Source organism: Zea mays, chromosome 1, assembly GCF_902167145.1.
Source record: "Zea mays cultivar B73 chromosome 1, Zm-B73-REFERENCE-NAM-5.0, whole genome shotgun sequence".
NCBI classification, from domain to species: domain Eukaryota; kingdom Viridiplantae; phylum Streptophyta; class Magnoliopsida; order Poales; family Poaceae; genus Zea; species Zea mays.
Genome location: NC_050096.1, coordinates 96,431,201 through 96,441,958, shown reverse-complemented (window position 1 = coordinate 96,441,958; position 10,758 = coordinate 96,431,201). Strand labels below are relative to the sequence as shown.

Here is a 10,758-nt window from a genome sequence, read left to right as displayed (position 1 = left end):
TGAGAGAGAACCAAGGTTACACAACAGTAATAATATCGGAAAACAGATACAATTTCACAATAGTTTACAGCGAGGCCCAGGCTCGCGAATTCGTACATCAATAATACAACAGTATTTGAAGGCCACGATGCTCTCCCTAAAACCTAGGTGACAGGGGTGCTTCTGGCGGAAGCTACAACTCTGTCATGACGGCTTGTGAAGTTTGAAGCCGAAAACCCTTGGAGTGTATTGCTGTGACGGCTTCTGCGGCTTCAAGTGCGAGTAAGTCATCAGGAAAAGATGAGGGAATGTCGTCCCAAAGTATGATCCATCGATGTCTGGGTAAAGTTAAGGGCATGTAATGGCAGCTTGCAAATATCCATTATTTACCGAGGAAGAGTTCAACGACAGAAAAGCAGGACTGACGGAATGTTCAATGTGGTTCACCAGGGTGTTGGCATGGAGACCAGAGAACACATAAAACGATGTTGCAAAAAAAAATCAATAGTTCCAAAGGGTGGTCAAAATATAAATCGCTTAAGAAGGATATAGCATAAAACGGCCAGTACATGTAAATGGAAGTATGGAGATTATATCAAAAGGATACTGCCTTGGTACTTGGATCTTGGATAGTTAAGTTCTTCGCATTTCGGACAATATATCTTCACAGTGCTCGATCTAGGAACATCTGATTGCCCTGCTGGAAGGCAGGGCTGGCCACAGCAGTACACCCTGGGGCATCTACCAAAGTCGTAGTTCTTGAACTTCTCCAACTGCGGCGAACGAAAGCAGAATAGTTCAATATCAAAGGGAGATAAGAGGAGCAAAACATGCCCTGATCCTACTTAGATCGTGATATGGATTACCATTGCAGCTAGACCCTTGCTGGTTAAAATGTATCGTGCATGAATTAAACCGTACAGCATCTCTGCAGATGACTCGATTAATTCATTTTGCTCCTCGGTAAACCCGTCATCTGTACATAAATGGTACTGTCTCATGAGTGCAACAGTACGGTTAATCTAGACCTCTGGTTTCAAAATACAAAGGCCACATGCACTAGTTGATGGGATTGATTAAGAGATTTATCACCATAAAAAAATGAATGCACGAAAAATAAGTTATTATAGACCATAAATTCCGGAAAGGCAAACCAATATGCATTAACTTCCTTGAGGAAAAACAATCTCACCATTAGAAGACTCAATGTCTAAGATGAGATCAAGTGCATAATCATAATATGGCACCTGATTACTCAGACCACACAGGTTAAAATCATCCTGTATATAGTCATCATCGATCTCACAAAAGAATTCATTGCCTCGCAATGTACAGAACCATGAAATCCAGGACGTGTCCTCTCCCTCGGAACCACTCACATCAGAATCTTCACTGTCAGTTTCAAATTCCTCTGCAATTCCAAATAGACAAAAAAGTTAATGGATACATAGTGATGCAAAATCAAATTGCTCATAATCACAGCTACCCTGGATAAGAACCAACCACCATAAGCAAAATAGAGACAAATACTACAAAAGAACTTTTAAACATGCTCTAAAAAATTAGAACTGGGTGGTATTTATTAAGAAGAAAATAAGCACCCAAATTCAGCTCGATGAACACTTCAACCTGGGTGGTCAAGGCATCCACAGACTCAACCAACTGATTTAACTCAGCTTCCTCAAATGTAATATTGTTTACATTTTAATATCAATCCACAAAACAAAAAACAAAGCATACAACAGCATATATAAACCATAAATAATATTTTTTTTTATTATGTGCTCAGGATTTGTGGAGTTATATCAAGTTCATCCTAAAGTTTGAGACAAAGGCACAGTCAGATCTTGCATTAAAGCTATCTCCAATAGCCTTACTCATCCATATCCTATTTCAAACTCCACATCCTATTTCAAACTCCACTCTGTAAACAGTGCAGTCTACAGTGCAAAACATTGTTTTACATGGCCATCAGGCCATATACACAATCTGTTGGCCATAGCTTAAGGCACGGGCACGGCGGTGTGCACCATTACTAGAGATTAGCAGAACTGCAGAACAACAGTAAAAAAGAGATGATAAATCCAGCAGACTAAATTCAAACTACATCTGGGGCAGAACAACAACTGGGTTGCAGCTCCCACTTCCTGAGAACCTAACAAAAAAATAAAATGGCCATTGTGTACATAACTTCTCTTGTTTGAATGGTCAAGATGCTGCTTTAAAGGTATGTTCTTAATTCTTATAGGCCTTCATTAGCCAATACTTCTTTTGTCTACAATGTGAACATAACCAATCCACAATCTGTGTAATAGAATTTATCCTTCAATAGTTCAATGCTAACCAAGCTTGATCAGCCATTCAGCAAGTTCATGGTTTCACAGTAGATATATCTGAAGGACAGCGAAGAGTGAGAATTGAACCGAACAGAATGAGATCACCTTGTTTGGCCAGTGTGCCTCAGTGGCGCTGGTCCCATGTGTTCTGCTCAGAGAGGGAAAAATGTGACTATGTGTTGGCCAGGTCCACATGTACCAGCATTGATGCAACCAAAATCAATAACATGCATCAAAGAGAGGATCAGCAAAATGCTTCCGCACCGAAAGGCGCTGAAACAGATGATTAACTCCACGTTACTGATCCAGTTCCTGGTGCCTTCCATCCTATTAACTTTCATTTCATTCATCAGATCATACTTCTCCCCTTATCATCTAGAAAAAACTTTTTTATTCTCATTTCAGCCTTCTTTATTAAGGATCAGTATACTGCCAGCTCTTTTTTCATGGCCAACAGAGCACCCCATAATGAAGGATGATCCAATACAAGTACACAGCCTTATGCTGCACGAGGTGCTTTGTTGTTTCCAGTACCAAACTAAGGGGACTCACCCACAGATAACAGAAACCTGAGAATTCCGCTGACCCAACTGAAAGGTACTCCAACACAACAAAACCTTTTAGTCCCAGGCAAATTGGGATAGGCTAGAGTTGAAATCCAACAGAAATCCCAAGTCAAGGTTCAGGTATGTGGATAGCTGTTTTCCATGCACTCCTATTCAAGCTAAATCTTTTGATATATTCCATAATTTTAAGTCTCATTTTCCTTCCTTTCCCCATTTCAACTTCGGCCTTCCCCTGCCTCTCTCAAGGTTAAAACTATAAAACGTTGAAACACTCATGGATGAAAGTTTGACTTTTAAACTTTTAAACAAAGTTTTAAACAATATAGGAAAAATACCAATATATCATAATTTCAGACTAACATGAAGTTAAATACCAAAACAGAGAGATTAGTGGCTTACCAAAACTTCACCCATGAGCCGGATTAGACCCCAAAAGTAACTAACAAACTGGGCCCAAAAATGCTCTAAAACGCATGAAACACTGTGTTTTACAGTTTAGCGCCAAAACACTAAAACGCGGTTTGAACCTCTAATTAAAGTTTTGACGTTTAAACTAAACGTCATTTAAACGTAGTTTTAATAACACTGGCCTCTCTTCCCATTACTATCACGCCTCAGGATCCCACCACGCACCAGTGCCTCTGGATGTATTCATTGGACATGTCCAAACCATCTCAACCAAAGTTTGACAAGCTTTGCTTTAATTGGTGTTACCCCTAACCTATCACGTATATCATCGTTTTGTACTCGATCCCTTCTTGTATGGCCACAAATCGAACACAACATACGCATTTCCGCAACACTTATCTTTTTTGTAGGCCAGCATTCTGCATCGTACAACATAGTAGATGTAATTGATGTTGTATAAAACTTGTCTTTTAACTTCTATGGTACCTTCTTATCACATAGAATGCCATATGCTAGACACCACCTCATCCACCCTACTTTGATTCTATGGCTAACATCTTCAGCAATATCATCGTTTCTCTATAGCATTGATCCTAAATACTGAAAGGTATCCTTCCTAGACACTACTTGAGCTTCCAGACTAAAATCTCTTTCATGTGTAGTAGTGCCGAAGTCACATCTCATATATTAGGTTTTAGTTCTACTGAGCCTAAAACCTTTGGACTCTAGAGTCTCCCCTCACAACTCCAATTTCCTATTTACTCTTGACTGGCTTTTATCAACTATCATTACATTGTCCACAAAAAACATACACCAACTGAAACGTACTCCATGCATTCTAAATTGTATGGTTTTCCTAGATACATCATACATAGCTTTGACTATGTACACATAATGTATATCTAGGTGTGCAGTATCTAGATATGTACATAGAAAAGCCAGAACAACTTGTAGTTTGGAAGGGAGAGTGGTACCAAGAAGAAGAAATGATCACATTCTTCAGCAAATAAGATACTATACTATATTACTATCACTCCCTCCGGTCAGAAGTTGACACTTCAGACATCATGGTAGAACTAATTGCAAGTCAGTTTGGTTGTCCAAAAGACCAAAACGTCTACCAATCCAGCCAGAGATAGTATCATAGCTGTTAAAATCACAATCCTTTGGTGTGATTTTACAACTGATGTTAGTTTATTAGGTTGATTCTACGATTCCATTAAGTATAATGTACGATTTTACGACTCTAGCACTTATGATCCTAAGATTTGTGATCCTACTATTGGAGTTACAATCCCATTCTGAATCAAGATATTAGCAACCTCGGATAGTATTCAAGAACAAAAACACAAAGCATTCATGTTCTGATTTTGTGTGATAAATACTTTGTAACCTTTGATCCATCTCATACTTATAAAGCAATCCAAGTCATTTCCAACTAGGCAACTACCTATGTTACAATACAATTTCATCTGTTTCCTCATTATTGGTTTTCAAAGATACCCCAGCTTCTGAACCCAATTCGAGCAAACAGCTCACAAACTGTTCAGTTTTTGGCTCTTTGCTCATTTTTACCAGTTTCTTGGTATATATATTGCTTATATCAACACTTGTTGCAAAAGAACCAGCATAAACAGAAAGCACACGCCATCTTCCGCTTCAGGCAAGTAAAGAGTTTCTCATTTGAAGGGGCCATAAAAATGGAAGCCGCGAAATCTAGTCACAGAACACAAAATTTCAACATAATATTATGCACGAAAAAAGACAGAAAAGTCGCATCTTTCAAACCAAGCATACATTGCGGCAGTTCATCATACACAGTGAGGAAGGTAATAAAAATATGTAAAGAACAACTAAAGTTTGCGAGAGGTCCAGCTCTTACCACCATCAGACACCTCCGCCTTGCCAAGCGATGACGGCAGCTTCCCGGCAGCGAGGCGCTCCCTCTCCTTGGACACGACGCCCCTGGAAGTAGACGGCGACGACCTCTCCAGGTGCTTCTCGAGCGCGTCCTTGATGCGCTTCCGGTCCATCCCTGCGCCGCCGCAGCAGCACCAAACAACCCCGATCCACGTAAGTTGCCGCTGGTTTCTCTCCCCCGATCCTTGCGCGACAGGTTAAGTTATCCGCTGCCGAGAGCCTCGCAGAACGGCGCTTGTTGGCTAGGGTTTGCGCTGGCTGCGCAGGCGGGGGAAACGAGATGGAGAGAGAAAGCGAGAGGACGAGAGGGATTGGAGAGGCGACGAGGCGCAGGGGGAGAGAGAGCGCCCGTGGGCTTGCCGCTTGCGTGAGGTGGGCGGCTGGAATTCGGACAGGTGCCGGGGGTTTGCCGCAAAAAACGGCACCCCAGCTCCTTAGATATTTTACTCTGAGTGCGCGTACGTGTCGGTCGATAAACTCTAAAATAAAATCCTAATATTATAATGCCAGTGAGATGGGACTGTATACAATGGTATTTCATAGTATTGATCGGAAAGAACGAGGTCGTATTCGCAATACATTTAAGCAAAGTAAACCAGTCATATAGACCATTCTTAAAAAATATTAATAATAAATAAATTTAATATCAAAGTGAGCATATTCTCTATAGACCAGATATTAAATTGATAAAAATAAATATTACACTTTATTTTAGTCAAAAGACCGATAAAGATATAAGTTAAAAAATATCTCAATCCCTGTTTTTATAGAGCTCTCTATAGCTCGTCCTCTTTCAGCTAACGCGGTGTTACAATATGTTACAGCTTACTGTCATATTGGGCTTGGTAGCTCCTCATGGTCTATATACGATGTTAACCACTTATAACTCAAGACATTGACTCCATATAAACACACGGTACAAACTGCCGGTTTTAAAGACCATAACATCTTTCTCTGAATATATGCCCTTTTATTTTCTCTTAGACACACGTATTAAACACACAATTCATGGACATATAGAATCATAAAGATGTCTCTGGCTATTGCACAATAATCTGATAGAGAAGAAAATATGCCTCAACAATTATCAAACAGAGACCATGCAGGATTTCATGATGCAACATGCATGAGCCATACATGAGTTGAGCGGTGTCTAATATCGTCTTGCGTCATGCACGATGAGGTAATGAATCAAATGCATCGAATAACAGCCATCCACTATGTATCTGTCGTCCATGTTTTGCATCGAAATGCCACCAACCATCTCTATCTCGTTCTCAACTAGCCTAGCTCTAGCGAAACATTACACACTCAGCTTCGAATGGAGCTACAATAAAATACTCGCCAAGGACCCATCACAAGCGCATGATGGCCTGTAGCTCCTCACTCCTGAGGAAGCACTTCTCCTAGCCCCTAGCAATAACTTGTGATGCTTTGTCTCTCTTCTCCGCCACAGCGCTCGTGCTCATCGTCAACGGCAGCACTACATGCCACGCCGTGCTGCATCTTGCTCAACCCCCCCGTCACTCCTGTCGTCGTCCCAGGCATTACTGTCATGCCAAAGCCGCCGATCGTGCCCGTGGCCACCCTTCCACTGATGCTCGCCATACCGACGGTTCCCGCGGTGGGCGCCGTGCCACAGATCCATGTGGTGCCGAACACCCCCGCGCTGCCCCCTGTGCCGGCTGTAGTAGCCACCGTTGTGCTAAAAGTGACGCTGCCGCCAATGCCCGTCGTCGTGTCGAAGGTTGGCACCTTGCCTTCTGTCGGCGTTTTGATCCCGGGGGGTCCCTGGACCGACGAGTAAATTGTCGCTGCGTGTCCTAGCCCAGATGGGTCGGCGCGAGACGGAACACAAGGGGAAATGATGAGGGGAACCGCGGCCTCGTGTTGTCCTGTGCCCAGGACGGATGCGCTTGCAGTAGGGGGTTACAAGCGTTCACGAGGGAGAGAGAGAGAGAGCTGATGCGTCAACCCGTTCTCCTGCGCGGCCACCTTCTCGTACGAGGGCCCTGGACCTTCCTTTTATAGACGCAAGGAGAGGGTCTAGGTGTACAACGGGGGGTGTAGCAGTGTGCTAATGTGTCTAGTAGAGGGGAGCCAGAGCCCTATGTACATACCGACATGGCTGTTAGAGAGGTGTTGGAGCCCTATTCGTGTGGTGTCGTGGCCGTCGGAGGAGCGCTTGAGCCCTGTAGAAGCACAGTTGTTGGGGCTGACGGGACCTTGATGACGTCCCCTTGCTTCCGTAGGGGGCTGAGAACCGCCGTCGTCATGGAGCATGCGGGGTGCCATCATTACTTGTTTTACCGGGGCGAGCTAGATGGGACGTTGGTCTTGTTCCCCGTAGCCTGAGCTAGCTAGGGGTAGGGTAATGATGTACCCCTCTGCGACGTGGTCAGTCCGAGCCCAAGGTCGGGCGAGGCAGTGACTCCTCCGAGGTTGAGGCTGAGTCCGAGCCCGGGGGTTAGGCGAAGCGGAGACCGTCGTCTGAGGTCGAGGCTGAGTCCGAGCCTGGGGGTCGGGCGAGGCGGAGACCGTCGTCCGAGGTCGAGGTTGAGTCCGAGCCCGGGGGTCGGGCGAGGCGGAGACCGTCGTCCGAGGTCGAGGTTGAGTCCGAGCCCGGGGGTCAGGTGAGGCGGAGACCGTCCTCCGTGATCGAGGTTGAGTCCGAGCCCTAGGGTCGGGCGAGGCGGAGACCGTCCTCCATGGTCGAGGTTGAGTCCGAGCCCTGGGGTTGGGCGAGGCGGAGACCGTTGTCCGAGGTTGAGGTTGAGTCCGAGCCCGGGGGTCGGGCGAGGCGGAGACCGTCGTCCGAGGTCGAGGTTGAGTCCGAGCCCGGGGGTCGGGCGAGGCGGAGACCGTCCTCCATGGTCGAGGTTGAGTCCGAGCCCGGGGGTCGGGCGAGGCGGAGACCATCGTCTGAGGTTGAGGTTGAGTCCGAGCCCTGGGGTCGGGTGAGGCGGAGACCATCTTCCGGAGTCGAGGTTAAGTCCAAGCCCTGGGGTCGGGCGAGGCGGAGACCGTCCTCCGTGGTCGAGGTTGAGTCCGAGCCCGGGGTTCGGGCGAGGCGGAGACCGTTCGTCCGAGGTCGAGGTTGAGTCCGAGCCCTGGGGTCGGGCGAGGCGGAGCTTCCTATGGCGCCCAAGGCTGGACTTGGCTACTGTCAGCCTCACCCTGGAGGGTGGCATAACAGTCGGAGCAGCGCAAGCGACGCTGTTTTCCTGTCAGGTCAGTCAGTGGAGGGGCGAAGTGACTGCGGTCACTTTGGCCTTGTCGACTGGAGAGCGCGTGTCAGGATAAGGTGTCAGGCGATCCTTGCATTGAATGCTACTGCGATCCGGTCGGCTGGCGAGGCGATTTGGCCAAGGTTGCTTCTCCGCGAAGCCTGCCCGAGCTGGGCCTCGGGCGAGTCGAAGGTGCGCCCGTTGCTTGAGGAGGCCCTTGGGCGAGGCGTGAATCTGCCTTGGTCTGCTGTTCCTGCCCAAGGCTGGGCTCGGGCGAGGCGAGATCGTGTCCCTTGAGTGGACGGAGCCTTGACCGGAATTGCGCCCATCAGGCCTTTGCAGCTTTGTGCTGATGGGGGTTACCAGCTGAGATTAGGAGTCTTGGGGGTACCCCTAATTATGGTCCCCGACAGTAGCCCCCGAGCCTCGAAGGGAGTGTTGGTACTCGCTTGGAGGCTTTTGTCGCACTTTTTTGCAAGGAGATCGACCTTTCTCGGTTTGTATTTTGTTCTGGTGGGTGCGCGCGAGCGCACCCGCCGGGTGTAGCCCCCGAGGCCTCGGAGGAGTGGTTTGACTCCTTCGAGGTCTTAATGCCTTTCGTGATGCCTCGGCCGGTATGGTTGTTCCCTCATGCGGACTGGTCGTTGCCCGGGTGCATAGTCAGGTTCCGAGTTCTCGGGCTGGTATGTTGACGCTGTCAACGGTTTGGCCGGAGTCGGGTTTGCGAGAGCAGCCCCCGAGCCTCTGCACAGGGCGAGAGGACGGTCAAGAACTGACTCGGCTTTTTCATACGCCCCTTTGTCGCCTTTCCGCAAGGAGGAGGGGGGAAAGCGCCATGTTGCCCTCGGAGGGCGCCGAACATGGTGTCTCCAGTGAGTTGCTAACGGGTGATCCGAGTGGACGCCCTGCCCCGTTCGATAAGGGTCGGCTAGTGGCCCAGAGGCACGCTCCAAAAGTACCTGCAGGTGATTTGCCGGACCCGGTCCCGTTTGATAGGGTCCGAGGGCTCGATGCCTCCCTATGATGGGATTTCGTTACAGAATCGCTCCTGCTGGTCTCGGAAATGTCCTAGGGTACCTCAGGAGCGTAGCCCGAGCCTCGGCCATGTATCGGACGTACCCAGAGTCATCCCTCGCTCTGCTTGTTCTGAGGCGGCTGTCGAACCCTTCGGGGGGCCAGCCTTCGAACCCCTGATCAGTAGTGGGCGCGGAGCCCGAGTGGCCTGAGGCGGTTGTCAAACCCTTTCGAGGGGCCAGCCTTCGAACCTCTGATCAGTAGGAGGGCTCGGAGCCTGAGTGCTCTGAGGCGGCTGTCGAACCCTTTCGAGGGGCCAGCCTTCGAACCTCTAATCAGTAGGAGGGCTCGGAGCCCGAGTGCTCTGAGGCGACTGTCGAACCCTTCCGAGGGGCTAGCCTTTGAACCTCTGATCAGTAGGAGGGCTCGGGGCCCGCTTCCTTCACGGAGAGGGATCCCTTTCGGAGTATCCCCCTTTCCCGGTCCCTGTAGCAAGAGAGAGAAAGGGGAAGAGGAAAAGGATACGAAATTGAACGACGTGGCGCACCTTTTTTGACGCGGTCATCATGGCGGAGGTGAAGCGTCGCCCGCTTCGCCTGCCAAAGGTGTCGCCTACCCTGCTGCAGAGTTAATGCGACGAGACGAGTGGTTCGCGGGACAGCCGTTGCGCGGGCCGTTCGAGGAACAGGCGTTTCGCCTTCGAGTTTTGGATTTCGCGGCGGGTTCAGGCGAAGTGTTGAACGGGTCTTGCCTGGGCCTTTATATATTTGGAAGAGGGACCGGTGGTGGTTCTCTGCTCTGTTGCTTGCCTCTCGCTTAGGTTTCCGCAACCCTGAGGGAATAGCCAGAGAAAGAAAACCGCGCACCTTGTTCGCTCCGCCGCCACCTCCTTCGCTTGGTGATGGCCGACCGGGTAACTGTCGTTCCGCCGCGCGACCCGTGGCCTTTCTCCACCGTTACGGTGGACGACCTGGAGGCCCTTGTTGCCGATGGCTTGCTTCGTCCCCTCTCCAGTGACTCGCGGCCGGAGTGGATGGCTCCTCCGAGCGGAGCCGCCCCATCCCCGCCGTCGGGGTATGTGCTGAGTTTCGTCTCTTTCCATGAGCGGGGGTTCGGAGTGCCAGCAAGCCGTTTCATGCGGGCAATTCTGCATTTCTACGGGGTGGAGCTGCACAATCTCAACCCCAACTCTATCGCGCAAGCAGCCATCTTCGCGGCGGTTTGCGAAGGATTTTTGGGGATTGATCCCCACTGGGATCTGTGGACCCACCTCTTCTCCGCGAAGCCTTTTGTTTCGACGACGGGGGA

General features: G+C 48.7%; 1 protein-coding gene across 1 annotated transcript; it reads right to left on the bottom strand.

The window, feature by feature from the left end:
* LOC542628 (uncharacterized) lies at window positions 1-5,604 on the bottom strand. Its single transcript, NM_001112154.2, has 5 exons — window positions 5,172-5,604; window positions 1,172-1,390; window positions 846-955; window positions 587-752; window positions 1-317 (listed from the first exon to the last, which is right to left on the bottom strand). The coding sequence occupies exons 1-5, from the start codon at window positions 5,320-5,322 to the stop codon at window positions 184-186; spliced, it is 780 nt and encodes a 259-aa protein (NP_001105624.2). The 5' UTR covers window positions 5,323-5,604; the 3' UTR covers window positions 1-183.
* Between the last annotated feature and the right edge of the window lie 5,154 nt (window positions 5,605-10,758).

Excerpts from the sequence above, each read along its gene's own strand:
- LOC542628 (NM_001112154.2), bottom strand. The coding sequence starts at position 5,322 with ATGGACCGGAAGCGCATCAAGGACGCGCTCGAGAAGCACCTGGAGAGG. Across the intron at positions 956-1,171 it reads AGACATTGAGTCTTCTAATG|ATGACGGGTTTACCGAGGAG; the intron begins GTGAGATTGTTT and ends ATTTATGTACAG. Across the intron at positions 318-586 it reads AAGATCCAAGTACCAAGGCA|ACATCGATGGATCATACTTT; the intron begins GTATCCTTTTGA and ends AACTTTACCCAG.